The sequence below is a fragment of the Tenrec ecaudatus genome, chromosome 7 (genome assembly GCF_050624435.1).
Source record: "Tenrec ecaudatus isolate mTenEca1 chromosome 7, mTenEca1.hap1, whole genome shotgun sequence".
NCBI lineage: Eukaryota > Metazoa > Chordata > Mammalia > Afrosoricida > Tenrecidae > Tenrec > Tenrec ecaudatus.
Window position 1 is genome coordinate 23,890,459 of NC_134536.1, and position 15,418 is coordinate 23,905,876.

General features: G+C 42.9%; 1 protein-coding gene across 5 annotated transcripts in view; it reads right to left on the reverse strand.

The window, feature by feature from the left end:
- The window catches only part of UTRN (utrophin), a 593,146-nt gene that overhangs the window by 355,268 nt on the left and 222,460 nt on the right, over window positions 1–15,418 (reverse strand). For all 5 annotated transcript variants that reach the window (XM_075554433.1, XM_075554432.1, XM_075554428.1 and 2 more), the window contains exons 31-34: window positions 14,245–14,373; window positions 13,122–13,295; window positions 9,508–9,663; window positions 1,948–2,118 (exon numbers count right to left, since the gene is read on the reverse strand). In XM_075554433.1, the coding sequence (XP_075410548.1) occupies window positions 1,948–2,118; window positions 9,508–9,663; window positions 13,122–13,295; window positions 14,245–14,373 (630 nt within the window). The remainder of the gene's footprint in view (window positions 1–1,947; window positions 2,119–9,507; window positions 9,664–13,121; window positions 13,296–14,244; window positions 14,374–15,418) is intronic.

Here is a 15,418-nt window from a genome sequence, read left to right on the forward strand (position 1 = left end):
GGCCCCCACAAGAAGCACCGAAAGAAAATAGGTTACACAGAGCACTGTACCAAAAATACCAATCTACCTAAAGCTAGTTAAAAGGCAGCCTCTAATTAAGAACTGTTGGTATTCAAGGAAGAACTCCAAACTGCACTGAAGTAATTGGCCAAAATCAAGCTCCCGGCACTGATGGGCTGGCTACCGTGGAAATGTCTCAACAGAGAGAGAGAGGCATGTGGGAACAACTCACTCATCTAGATCCAGAAGTTTGGGAGACAATTATCCAGCCAACCAGCTGTCAGCGTCCATATTTCTGCCCATTCCACAGAAAGATGGGCCTATGACACATTATCGAGCAATATCAATTAATTTTCACATACAAGAAAAATTTTGCTGAAAATAATTTCAAAAGCAGTACAGCTCAACAGGAAAGTCAAGCTGGATTCAGAACAGGATGCGGGACAAGGGATGTCTTCACTTACACACATTTTGGCTGAATAATTACAATACCAGAAACGTGTTTGCCTATGTTTAAAAATGCTTGCTTATGTAAAGGCACTTGACTATGTGGGTCCTAACAAACTAAGACTAACATTGTAAGGCATGGGAATTCCTGAACACTCAGCTGAGCCCCTTCTGAAACCTGCACACAGGCAACGAGGCAGCCATGCCAACAGAGCAAGTAGGTACTGCATGGTTTAAAATCAGGATACATGTGCATCAAGGATGTATTCTTTTAACAAGATTACTGTAATTCCATCTGTAAACGAAACAAGTAATTGAGGAAAACTGGACAATAAGAAAAAACAACCCAGCATGAGGGCTGAAGAAAGATTTGTTAACAACACACAATATGCAGGTAACACAATCCTGCTTGCTTACAGAACTTGCTGAAGAAGATCAAAGACTATCGTCCATATAGACAAAAAAAACAAAAATCCTCACACAAGAACAGAAAGCAACATCATGATAAACATTGATGGTGTCAAGGATTTAATTTTACTTAGATCCACTATCAACACCTATGGAAGCAGCAGTCAAGAAATCAAATAATATATTTGTCAAGTAGTAAACTATTTTTTAAAAACTATTTTATTGGGGGCTCTTACAGCTCTTATCACAATCCATACATACATCCATTGTGTCACAAGCACATTTGTACATTTGCTGCCCTCATCATTTTCTTTCTGCATAAGCCCTTGATATCAGCTCCTCATTGTCCCTCTCCCTCACTCTCCCTCCCTCATGAACCCTTGATAATTTATACATATATAATCCCCCTGCACCCCAAGTAGTGAACTATTTAATAAGCTTCTTCCAGCCGTAGCATCTACTCCTCCAATTAACAAACTTTACTTTCCTGATGGGTCAGAGCAGGATGGTGGGGAAAGATCCTGATCGAGCTCTATGATTCAGCTGCACTTGTTAACAAGCTGCACCGTGAGTGCCATCCTATGGAGGGTAAAAGAAGCCCTCTCAGAAGCAGGCACAGAGGTTTCACTAGGAAATGGATTCATTGGGTAGTTTTTAAATTGTTCACTTCTGTCTTTCTATGACTTCTTTTGCAATAGAAAAAACAAGTCATTGCGAGTAAAAAATTCAACAAAATACTTTGCAAAGATTGACTACACACAAAAAAGCCAATGATTTGAAAAAAAAATTTTTAAGCCAATGATTGGAAAGCAGTAATTGCAATCCTTTCAAGTGCTATAATCCCTTAGCATCACATTGATAAAAACCGTCATTATCTAGGCGAGCTCAATACTTGGGGAATCAGATAATTTATCTTGTTAAAGGCGTTGTTTAAATGTTCTTGTTAGAAACACAGGGAAAAAACAATGGGAACAGGGAAAGGCTACATTTAATATGAAGTGGAGGGAAACGACATCCACTCAGATTTCCCTGAACAAATGTCAAAGGTCAACACCAGCGGAACACGGGTGGTCCATCAGAAGCCTAACTTACCTTCGCCCAGGAAATTTCTGTGTCCAAGTCAGCATGCAAACCTTCTGAATTGGATTTCTGTACCAACTCAGCTTCAGTAACAGAAAGCCATTCCGAGAGAGAAGCAGCCTCTTTCTTCATTTTTCTGGCTAATTGTGAACCTCTTTCCAGATTCTGTTTTCCCTCTGTCACCTGAAAGGAGAGAGAGTTTGCGCAAGAAGGCGGGGCGTGAATAGGAATAAAGCAGAATATTAACTAACGACCCAACCGATTCACATTTAAACCCTAATGCATATATCATATAGGATCCCTGGTGGCTCAACAGTTATGCTTTCAGCTGTTGACCTACATGTTGGTTGGATCCCACCCAGCGTCTCCACAGGAAAAGAACTGACCAGGAGTTCTTATAAAGCCTATAACCCAGGGAATCCTTTGGGGCAGTTCTCCTCTGAGGCCTGGGGTCACGATGAATCAAATCAACTCAGTGACACCACACCCACCACCAAGAGACATAATCACCTGTATCTCTAGGACCACCTTCGAATTAATGTATTTTTGCAATATATTGACTTATTAAATGTCAGATGAAACCAAGTTTTAATCTTAGCTCAGCCATTTATTAGTTTATGTGATCTTGATTGGGGTATATGGCCTCTAAAACTTAGTCATGACTTAAATAATGAAAAAGATAAATACAAATAACCTTAGTTCAAGAGTTGGAAAATGGGCTAAGGGGTCAATAGTAAACCAAAAACCCAAACTCACTACCATCAAGTCCCATTCGGGTCATAGTGCCTTTAAAGCACAGAGTAGAACTGCCCCTGTGGGTTTCTGAGCCTGTCGATCTTTGAGAGACTAGAAATCTCATTTTTCTTCTAAGGAGCAACTGGTGGTTTTGAATTGCTGACCTTGCTGTTAGCAACCACGCATGGCCCATTACGCCAACACGGCTCCCTCAATAAATAGCATGTTATTATTTTGTATAGCAGACTCTTATAATTCTTTCAATGAAGGACTCTTTAAAACACACCCCCACGCATTATGTCCTAACCATCTAAGGTGAAAACTGTGCTGTTTTCTCAATTACTTACTAATTACAATTAACCACTTACGAGAGAGTAAATGATTATACACTTTTATTATTTTGTTGATATATTAACATAGATAGGAAAAAAGGAACTAAACTTACTTTTATCAAACTCTTAATATGGTTCCCACCTGCTGCCACGGAATCTTACAAATTTACAGATTTAAGGTAAAAAAGCTCACATGGATCAACACGATGAAACTTGGAAGGGAAGACCAGGGTGCATAGCCATGCACTGAGTATGGTAGGTCTCTTCACTTCACATGACAGCACTTCGCAGACTGGCAGCAATCGTTCACCATGTACAGTCCAGAGATAACACTTTAAAGCTATCACAACAAACACCATGGGAAATGGTATGGCTCTTCCCCCCAAAAAAACTAGAAATAGAGATACATATATAATCCAGCAAGTTCATTTAATCTAGGTGTGGATATATTTCCTAGGCTGTAAGTTTTTATGGAAGGAGAAAGTCTCATTTTTCTACTTCTGAGCAGCTGATGGTTTTGAATTGCTGACCATGTGTTAGCATCACAAGGGACGCGCTATGCCAGACTTCTAGATATATGTGCCAGAGAGATAAAAGAGCTCCATGAAGAGACACATGCACTCCCAGGTTCATACGGAATTTTTTTACAACAGCAGAAGGATTAAAAAAAACCACTCCATCTATCAATGAGTGACTAGCTAACAAAAATGTGATACATAGATACACCAGAGGAAGAATAAGGAGTCCATGAAAACATCTTAAACATGGATGACTTTGAAGGCATTAAACTAAGTGAAATAAGTCAATCACAAAAAGGCAATGGGAAGGGAAAGAGAGTCACTCACTAGAGAGTAGACACATGTTAATCCTCATGAAAGGAAAGGGTGATAACTGAAACTGTGAATGGCGACATTGGAAGATACGTGTGTTACGTACATATGGCAGGGCACATGGAAGTACACATGCATACATGTATATACATACATAGAGTTATCACCTACAAATGTATATAAACAAATGCTACCAACTACACCCATATCAGAGTACATAGGAAGCACAGTTATGAAAACTCAGACATATCCAAACCTTCATGGGACTGAGTTACTGGGCTAGAAGGCTAAGAACCTCTGGGAACATTGAGGTCAATTGGCACAACACAGTTCATAAAGATAATATTCTAGTTTGTTGAGTATTTGGAGTCTTATAAGCTTGTGACCAAAAATTGGTCTCTCGCCCTCAGGAGCAAAGAAAACAATTAGTCCACAAGACTATAGCCCGCAGGAGCTGCAGCAACATCTAGACCTGAACTGGGTGGTGCCAGGATCCCCCAGAAGCTGCTCTGACCATGGACACAATAGAAGATACTGGCTAGAAGTGGAGGGAGAGGGGAGATACAGAACAAAGCTCAAATTCATGAAAAAGCCCAGACTTACTGGGAAAGTAGAGACTGGAGGAGCCCTCCAGCCTATTACCCGACCACACTCTTTTAACCTAGAACTGAAGCTACCCCTGAGATCACCTTTCAGTCAATTAATAGACTAGCCTATAAAATAAACCCTAACCTCTATGAGGATCACGGTCCTACGAACAATCGCTTATAAAAGACCAAGTGAGCAACAAAAAGCAAAGATGAGAAGAGGAGGGAAAGAGAGACTGGAGTGACGGACGTGGAGAAGGGAGAGTGGAAAGGAGGAGAGTGCCGAAGCAACCAATGTCGTGGAACACGCTGGGCAGGGGTTGTTGAATACGAAAATAATTTGCTGTGTAAACGTTCGCCTCCTTGGTAGGTGTCATCAAATCGGTGCTGACTCATAGCAAACCTACAGACAGCAGAATGAAACACTGCCTGGTCCTGCCCCACCCTCATAATTGTTGTCCTGTTATGAGCCCATTGTTGAAGCCACTGTATCAATCCATCTAGGTGAGGGCCAACTTCTTCTTGCTGCCCCTCTACTTTACCAAGCCTGATGTCCTTCTCCAGTGACAGATTTTTGGGGCCAACATAGCACTTACAGGAAGATATAGATGGGAGTTTAGCCTGTCAATCAGGTATCAGCCTGATGAGCTACCTTGGAGGCGTGACCCAGATATATAGCTTTCTAGAGGAAGGCCGGTCTGTGTGCGTGTCTGTGTCTGTCTGTCTCTCTGTGTATTCACCTTCCTGCTTGCTGACCCAGAAAGCTGCCAGGGTTTCCACCTAACTCAGATCCACACGCCTTTAATCCACAGGCCTGCGATATTACTGCATTCTGCATCATTGCATGTGAATGAGTGAGTTGTAGAGGAACTTGTGGGCTTTTATTAGACTTAGGGACTCAAGCTGGATTAGGCTGGGATGTTTTCTTGATATATAATTACTTCTTGATATAAAGCTCTATCTTATACATATATGAGTGTCTCTGGACTTGTTTCTCTATTCAACCCAACCTAACACATCCAGGGACTGATCTCTGTTGACAACATATCCAAAGTATGTTGGATGAAGTCTCATTATCCTTGTTTCTAAGAAGCATTCTGACTGTACTTCTTGTTTCTTCTTCTGGCAGTCCATGGTACTTTCACAATTCTTTGCCAACACCACAGTTCAAATGCATTGATTTTTCTTCAGTCTTCCTTTTTCAATATCCAACTTTCACATGCACATGAGGTTAATGAAAACACCATGGCTTGGATCAGGTGTCTCTTAGTCCTGAAAAGCACATCCTTGCTTTTCAACACTTTAAAGAAATCTGTGCAGCTGAGTTACCCAAGGCCAAGTGCCATTTCCTCTCTTGGATGACTTTCATGAGCAGTGATTGTGGATCCAAGCAAGATGAAATACTTGACCGCTTCAAACTTTTCTCCATTTATCACAATGTTAACTCTTGGTCCAGTGTGTGGATTTTGGTTTTCTTTGCGTGGAATTGTCATCCATACTGAAGGCCACAATCCTTAATCTTCATCGGCTGGTGCTTGACGTCCTCCTCACTTTCGGCAAGCTAGGTTGTATCATCGGCATATTGCCAGCTGTTAATAAACCTTCCTCCAAGCCTGATGCTGAATTCTTGTTCATATCATCCATTTGCTCTGTTGCTTTTCTGAGCATGTGGATTGAATTAATAATGTGAGAAGATACCACCCTGCTGCACACCTCTGCTGATTTTAGCCCACACTTCAGTCCTTTGTTCTGTTCTCACATCGACCTCTTGATCCATGTATAGGTTCGGCGCGAGGACCATTAAGTGTTTCCGAATTCTCCTTCTTTCTAAGGCTCTCTGTGAGTGGTGGTCCACCCAGCCAAAGACTTTTGCATAGTTTCAGCCAAGATCCATCTGACATCAGCAGAATGTTTAAAATAAATAAAAGCTGTCGCAACACAATTCATGTAAAAAAACAAGCTCTCTTATGTTCACATCTGTATAGGCAATAACACTAAGTATTAAAGTGATAAATCATAGATGGAGTGAAATGGTCTGTTTTATATTCAATGAGATAAAGGGTTGAATTTTTTTTAACAAGGGACATGAATTACATTTCCTTGTTTCTGGCCCCTAAGGCTCAGTTTTGCTGTTCCATACATCAAGGATGAGTTTTATTAAAGCCCTTCTTAAAATTGAACTCTCTTATTCTGCATAGTTTCATTAACATTCACAGCCCTAAACTAATAACACCTCACTGTAATTATTTGGGACAAATAATTGAATTATATTAAAAGATATTATGTACCCCAATGATATTTATCTGACTCTGACGTGCCCCGGGCAGCTAGACAACTATCATAAAAACGTCATGCTACCAAGGACTTGTATATACCAGAAAGAAGGTAATTCACAATTCAACTGCTACAATTGACACTTTTCTTAATCTAATCAATATATATCAAGATGTATTACATATTGAATTAGGCAGTATCAAGTTCTAAATCTTGTACACAGCTATTCATAGTCTCCACCTCTTAAATATTCAACCATTCACTCGCAACTGAACCAATCCCCTCAGCTATTGAGCATACTGACGTTTCTCAAACTAAAAAAGTAATTTTTTTCTTTTTGATCTCCGCCTTTCCTAAAGCCATCGTTGCTTCCATCCCCATTATTGCACATACATTGGCTTTTCCAATTTCAATAATGGCTTTGATCTGATGGGCATTTGAAATGTGCCGTGGTTACCTTTTGAATATACCCAATAGCTTACTATACCCAACCTCGAGGGACCCTCTTCCCTGACCTCTGTGCCCCAACAACTCTCCCTGGATTGCCCTCCACTTCTCACTACTCTCATCTGAGTCTCTTTAATGGGCTCATCTTCCTCGAATTTCATATTAAAATATGTAATTCTAGAATATGGGTAATTCTTTTTGCACTATGCCCTTTGCGTAGGCAAACTAATCAGTACTAGAAAAAAATGTAAATGCTAGTTCTAAGGACATGATTCATACAACTCCTATCTCCTTCCCAGAACTATTCTTCATACTTGAATAACTGAGTGTATGATACTTCCAATGAACTCTCTCAAAGGTACCTAACACATCAACATGTCAGATATTTATAGAATGTCTCCATTTTCCTGTTTCTCTCCCAATGCTGTTACCCCAGGGATGATGCGAGGACCATCCCGATAAGGAAATCAGAAACCCGAGGCTCAACCTGAAGCTCACCTTCTGCACTCCAGAAACCGTCAATCATGAAGTCCCACTGATTTCACTTCCTAATATGTCTCAAGGCCCTCTGCCTTCATCTATCTCCACCACGACTTCCATTCTAGTGTGACCCACCATCTCGCATGCAAGAACAATGACTTGCTAACTAGTCTCCCCGTGTCTTCTCTGAAGCCCATGCATTGTCCCCCTCTCCAAATGACATGGTCATTGAATGTGTTTCGATCCTAGTGACCCTCTAAGGACGGAGAGTCACCCTATGAGGTGGCCAAGGCTGCCATTCCGTAGAGAAGCAAACTGCCACACTGCCTTCCCTGAGAGGGGCTGGTGGATCCCAACTACCAATCTCTCTGTGAACAGCCCAGTGACTGAACCACTGCCCCCCCCCAAGTCTCCTTCCCTCAACCCGGCCTCTAATCTGCAGTGTGTGCATTTTTAAAAACACAGGTTCGAGCACGTTATTTCTCACTGCGTACCTTGCCCTCACTGCCTATTGCTCTTAAACGAGAAGTTAAACTCTTTAAGACAAGCTCTAGTCTCATCTTGTTTTCCCACTGTCATGTTCCCCACCCTTGAGCTCTCTGTTCTAGCCACACAAATGTTCAATGTGGCCTCTCACCGCAGTGCTTTCCCATAGGCTCTGCCCAGCCTCAGAGACCGTTCCCCTGGCTTCCTTCACTCAGCTTACTCCGCACCCAGGTTAGCCTTCAGATTTTAGCTGGAATGTCTAATGGAAGTCTTCCCGGTTCTATCCTGGGCCAAAGCTCCCGATGACATACACCTCTCATACAGCGTTCGTGCTTTCCTTCCTAACGCTTCACTTAGAATGTGACATTTCTTTGGGGGACTATTGATTGATGTCCTCTAAATTACATCATTAGGCAAGGAGAGTTTTTATGCTCTTTCCTCACCACATCCTTCCTGCCTGGGGTAACTCCCGGCACATGGCAAAGCCGCAATTGCCCCGAAGAAGAATTACCTCTAAAACCCACATCACTATTAGAAAGCTAGGATACAATTAATTTGGCAATACTACCCCATCCATAAAATGCCCAGTAATAAATTAATGTTCAATAAATAATATCAGAGATATAAAAAAAAGAAACCAGAAACCCCTGTAGTGTATATTCCATTCATGTAACTATCAAAATATATCACATCAGCCTAGCCTTGCAGACATGAGGTCAAAACTGTTTGGGAAACATATGAACAGTTGGTTCTCACTGATTTGAAAGTGATAAAAATTTCAGCTACCTTGCTCTGGGGTTGTGTAGAAATTTCAATTTTACTTCAACTGGGAAATTATTATGATTTAATAGCCCACAGAAGATCTGAAACACTAACTAACACCGTTTTCAACATTGCCAAAAGCATTTCCATGTCCACACACCCTTCTGCTGTGCTGGCTTCAAGGCAAAGATTGTCGCTGAGAGAGGATATTAGTCTATCAGATCTACTCAGTCACACAGTAAATGGTCCCACAAATCCCACTGGATTTGCAAGAATTCCTCATTGTAGGGGTTTCTATGAAGGATTTTAATCCTGGTAGATTAACAGAAACTTCCTGCCATGTATTATTTATAAGAGGCCTAGCGTTTTAAATTTTCTCAGTTGGGTCATTAGAAATCCAAGAAGCCTGAGTTTATTCAGAGACTATTATTTTCTGAGTGTTCTGAGAAGAAATTATTAAATGTCAAAAATCCATCTAACATTATAGAAATTATTTAAAATACACGTGAATGCCATAAAACCCACACAAGCACTGCTCAAGAAGTGAGACTGAAAGGACATCATTGCAGAAGAGAAACAGAAACTGAGGGGTGGAGCCGATGAGAGAGAGAGAGAGGAACCGAGGGCTCGCCTCCTCACCTGGGCCCCCAGGTCATTGTAGAGCACTTTCAGGGACGTCAGCCGCTCGTCCATCTCTTGGGGGTGATCAATTTGCTGCTTCTGGACGATGTGCCTTCCTGTTTTGATGACAGTTTCCACTTCAAGCTTGACTTCACTCAAAGTTTTGTAGAGTTTCTTAAAATGAAGCAGGAAAAACACATATCATCATTAAACTCACTAAGCCGATTACGTGGAGACCCACTCACAGTGAAGCCATGTAAGGCACAGGAGAACCGAGATGCACAGGTCTCGACGATTACCGGCCTCCCTTCCAGGACGCTTCCTGGGGAAAGTCAACCGCCAGCCATTCAGTTAGCAGCCAGTCATGTGCCCACTTCCACCACCCAGGGACTGGTAAACTACCAAGTGGAAGCATTCCAGACGGCAGCTTTAACTGATGGCGGCCAAAAACGAACGACACAAACAGAAGAGCATCATTTCTCTCAGATTTGCTTCAAGTGTTGAATAAATTGAAAACCGGGCCACAATACATTTTTGAAATCAGATAAGAGAATTAACTAATAGGATCGTGCTTCCTTTTTCATGTAGTGGTTATGAGATGGGCTGTGAGCCCATGGTCAGCAGTTCAAAACCACCAGCAGCTACTCTCAGAGACCCACTGGAGATCACCATGAGCCAGCATGGATTTGATGGCAGTAAGTTTTGTTTGTTTTTTTAAGTTTCCTTTTTTAAAAAAGTGCAATTGTGTTTTAAATGCCATAAATGTACTTCATGATAAAAAAATTTTCCTACCTCACGTGGGAAAATATTAGTATGAAAATGGAGTGTTTACCATGTTTGATTTTATTTTTTTTAATTCTAAATACAAGGAAGGGAAGAAAGAGCCAGTACTGGCTATTTCTGGCTATTGGAAGTACTGCATTATTAATATTTATTCTTCTATTATTTTTCTCTGAAGTATTAAGTCTACCACTATCAGCATGTATTAGTTATATGCTAAAAACCCATAAAGCCTAAGACACAGCAGGCTGTATACAGGATGATAAGAAATCAGAATTGTGTAGGTCATTGTCAAAGTCGTTCTTTTACCAGCCGGTGCCATTTCAACCCAGGGCAACCCTGGAGAACAGGGCTGCCCCGCAGGGTGTCCAAGGCCGTACGTGACACAGGACAGTGCCACAGCTCTGTACCCAGAGCAGGGGACGGGTTCAAATAGCAAATTTCAGTTCCCAGGCAACCTTCACTCTTGCACCACGATGGGTCCCTTTGCTAGGTAACGTGAGACCAAACCGCTCCATGCGACCAAGTTCGCCTCCCTCTGCCACCAGGACCACAAACGGAAACATTGCGTGTGGCACACTCGTTGAATATCCCATTAGTCTGCATCATGCAAAGTCAGGAGAGCGTTAGGTTATTTACGTCTATATCCTCATAAATATATACAGTAAGTACGTGTGTGTGTGCACGCACGTGTGTCGCTCACTCACTCATGCGCTGACATCGAGTCGATTCTGGCTCATGGCAACTCTCCAGGACAAGGCAGACCTGCCCTTGTTGGTTTCTGAGGCTTCCTCTCTTTATAGGAGCAGCCAAGGGTCATCAGCCTTGCGGTCATCAGTCCAATGTACAACCAGTACACCGCCAACACGTATATATAGAAAGGCTGCACCAGTCAAATTTATATGTGTGTGTGCTCTGCAGCCATTCTGACTTCTGCTTAGTCAAATGACCTCCGACATGTAAATAACAGGCGTCCGGCACTCAGGGTTTTAAAGGAGAAATTAATCTTTGCAGATTTCTGTTGTTTTACCCATACACACACCTGGAGTGTCGTGTTAAGGTTCCTTATGTTTCTCAAACAGAGGCACTAATTCTCAGACTGTGGCCTTCTAGCCTCATAATGTTAAACTTCCATGGAGCCCCGGTGTAGCCACAGCAGTTGGCCATTGGGTTGCCATCTGCAAGGTTGGCGGCTGGAAACCACCAGTTGCTCCTCAGGAGACAGGCGGGGCTTTCTAGTCCCATGAGCAATCATCTCGGGAATTCACTGGGGTGGTTTTACCCTGTCCTATAAGGTCGCTGTGAGTTGGCATAGACTCAGTGGCAGTGAGTTAGGTTTATCCAACTGAACTATACTCTTCAAGAATGAAACAGTCATAAGGTTTTATATAGCATTTATTTGTTCATATCTCAGCCCTCACTTCATAAATTGGAAGTCAAAATTTTATTTTCCTAGGTAATTTTTTTTATTCTACAATATTTCCCGAGGAGCCCTAGTGGCATCATGGTTATGCATTGGGCCGATAATCAAAAGGTCAGTAGTTTAAAACCACCAGCATCTCCATGGGAGAAAGACGGGACATTCTGCTCCCATCAACAGTTACCGTCTCAGAAACACATAAGGGAAGTACTGCCCTGTCCTATATGATCGGCATTGATTCAATGGCAGTGAGTTTGATTGTTTTAGGGTTTGGGAGTTTTTTGGTTAAGATTTCCTGGCATTTGATTTAAGTATAATTTCTTCCTTTATATCTTAGGCTTGAACTTTATAGATGAGAAGATACATTTTTACCTTTTAAAGGGATTTTTAATTTACTCTGCACTATTCGTGACACCCATTCTATATATATTTCTTCTAGCCTCAATTTTATCTTTAAAACCTAGCTCATTCATCATACCTGACAGACAGAAGCCTTCCCTAAATTGATACAGTAATTAGGGGGAGGCTTTAATAGCCTCAAAGTAAGGTGTCCCTGACGCAAGCCTCACATGCATGTGAAAGTTGGACATTGAATAAAGAAGACCAAAGATTAAGGAATTCTTAATTAATTAAGAATTCTTAATTAATTAGGAATTCTTAATTATGGTGCTCGTGGAGAATCTTAAAAGTACAATGGACGGCAGAAACCAAACCAATCTATTGGAAGAAAGGCTGGCGGGACTTCCTCTCGTAGACTCTGGACAGAGACAAGTCCCCGGACAGGGACGTTATGCTTGGGAAAGTAGAGAGAGACCCTGAGAAAGAGAGAGAGCCTCAAGAAGCTGGCCCGACACAGCGGCTGTCATGACGGGCCGGCAGGGCAGCATAATGGTGCAGGATCAGGCAGGATCTCATTCTGCTGCACGAAGGGCCACTGTGAGTCAGAAGGGCCTCAGGGGCTCTTAACAAGAGCCCCTGATAATCATCTGGTGTACCCATCAGTCATATAGCTCTGGTCTCATTATAGTCAAGGGTGTCATCAGTTCATTGCTTGGCCGCCAACCCAAAGGTGGTAGGTTTGAGTTCACCCAGAGTCCCTCTGGAACAAAGGCTTGGCGATCTGCTTCCCCAACAGCCGCCACTGAGAACCTTGTGCAGCACTGTTCTACTGTGACACACAGTGGGTTCTGTGAACCGGGAGCCACTCAATAGCCAGGGACTTGGTTTGACTGGGATTTCTGCTATCTCCTATCCACGTGTTGGGGTGAGAGTCACATCCTTATGTTTAACCCTTGGCTGCTAGAACTCATCCCTGTGTTTAGCATACTGCAGACAAGCCATCATTGAGTAAAGCATGTACATAAGCACAAGACGGAGCCACAGACTTGGCCCTGAGAAACACCTGAGACAAGCTGACGACCCACAGGCTCACCATGCACTTGTCCAGGTGGGTCTGCAAGACCTCGGGGTCCACATCCTTCACCTCCAGCACGTGCAGCTCGGCTCGCACCCCATCCAGCACTCGCCGGCAGTCCAGCATGCGCTGCTCAAAGTTAGCAGGCTTCTGGAAGAGCTGGAACTTTGTGGACACCTCTCGAAGTTTCCTCTGGCGGCAGAGATAAGAAGAATAAGCACCTCACCTCGAACGACAGCCCCTTTCCTCAGATGACTTCAATGTACTAGGGCTGCCGAAAGCTGTAAAATAAAGCACCACTAACAAACAGCACTGGGGAGCATGACAGACGATGCTAAATATCATAAAACAATGTGGTGAGCCGATGGGCTCGCCTGGGTGCACGGCACAGCCCACTTTCATGAATTACTTGTCAGTCGTACAAATAATAAATAATAATACTATAAACAAATAATAAACATGAACCTTCAGGAACTTTCTCACCAGTTGGAAAATGCACTTCAGGAGCCTGGAAGTCAAAATACTACCCTCCCTCCCAAGCTCAGGGGGAAAGGCAGCGTCATCTAACCTACTAAGGAACTAAGTGGTGCTACGCTCGATGCATGCTCCCCGTGCCTGAGTGTAGCTAACTCAGAACTGACCGGGGCTTTGTCTTGAAAAGAAAGTCTGCTAACCAAGTGTCTGGCAGTCCAATGCCACCCAGCAGCTCTATGGGAAAACCCCTGGCGTGGTTTTCTGCATATACTTTCAATAGTAACAACAAAATTAATGCAATTTAGTAAATTGAGGGGAAGAAAAACACAACCAGAAACATCCAAAGGAGCAGTTCTTCTCTGTCTTTTAGAGAGTCACTATAAGAATCAATTCCATAACTCTGAACACCAACATATTAAACTAACTTCTAAATCCAGCTATCCTCCTGTCCGGGTGTCTCTCTCTTCTCATCACTGATCAAAATCAGGTTCAATATGTCCCTGCACATGCAGTGGTTTGTTTCGGTTCCCTAGGAAGCCACGCGCCTTCAACACACCACACCTAGTCCACTGCTTTGGTATCAGGGAATGCCAAAGTAATCAACGCTTCCCAATTTCTCTTGATGAGCACTGTACTGAAAGCCCAGGCAGCCGCTCTGCCTCTTTACCTGCAGCACATCCATCTGAGAGCCTCCTCTGGCTGTCCTGCCATCTGGGGACGTCGGGGGCTGAGGACGCATGTTCCTTCTCAATTCCTCTAGAGTCAGCTCATGGGCGGAAATCTCTGCTTGGATTTTCTGACAAAGAGATGAGAAAGAAAAGAGCATGTCCTTTAGAAAATGTGTAAGGAAAAGTGAAAGGTTCCGTTTAGTCCTGTTTTCATGAAAATAGTCTGACCCCAATGTAAGCGCATCACCAGGGAAAACCAGCTGGAAACACCAAGCACACGGGTATATTTGTTGCCATCATCATTTTCAAAACATTTTCTTTCTACTTGAGCCCTTGGTATCAGCTTTTCTTTTATCCCCCTCCCTTATAAACCCTTGATAATTTATATATTAATATTTTAATGTCTTACACTGACTGATGTCTCCTTCGCCCATTTTTCTGTTGTCCATCCCCCCTGGGAGAGGGTTATAGGTAGATCGTGATCAGTTCCCCCATCTCCCTCCACTTTCCCCTTATCCTCCTGGTATGGCTACTCTCAATATAGGTCTCGAGGGGTTTATCTGTCCTGGATTCCCTGTGTTTCCAGCTCTTATCTGTACCCATGTACATGCTCTAGTCTAGCCAGATTGGTAAGGTAGAACTGGGGTCATGATAATGTGTGTGTGTGGCGGTGGGGGGCGGGGGAGGGAGCGGTAAGAAACATTAAAGAACTAGAGGAAAGTCGTATGTTTCATCAGTGCTATACTGAACCATGACTGGCTCGTCTCCTGCCCAATACCCTCTGAAAGGGATGTCCAATAGGTCTCCACTCTGCACTCCCCTCATTCACAATGAGATGATTTTTTGTTCTGGGTCTTTGATGCCGGATACCTGATTCTATCAACACCTTGTGATCACACAGGCTGGTGTGCTTCTTACATGTGGGCTTTGTTGCTTCTCAGCTAGATGGCCGCTTGTTTATTTTCAAGCCTTGAAGACCCCAGACACTGTATCTTTGGATAGCTGGGCACTATCAGCTTTCTTCACCACATTTGCACCTGATTTGTCTTCAGTGGTTATGCCAGAAAGGTGAACACCATGGAATGCCAGGTTAACAGAACGAAGTGCTCTTGTGTTGAGTGGAGACCCAATGTCCATCTGCTACCTTAATACTAAACCTATAAGTATCTGTAT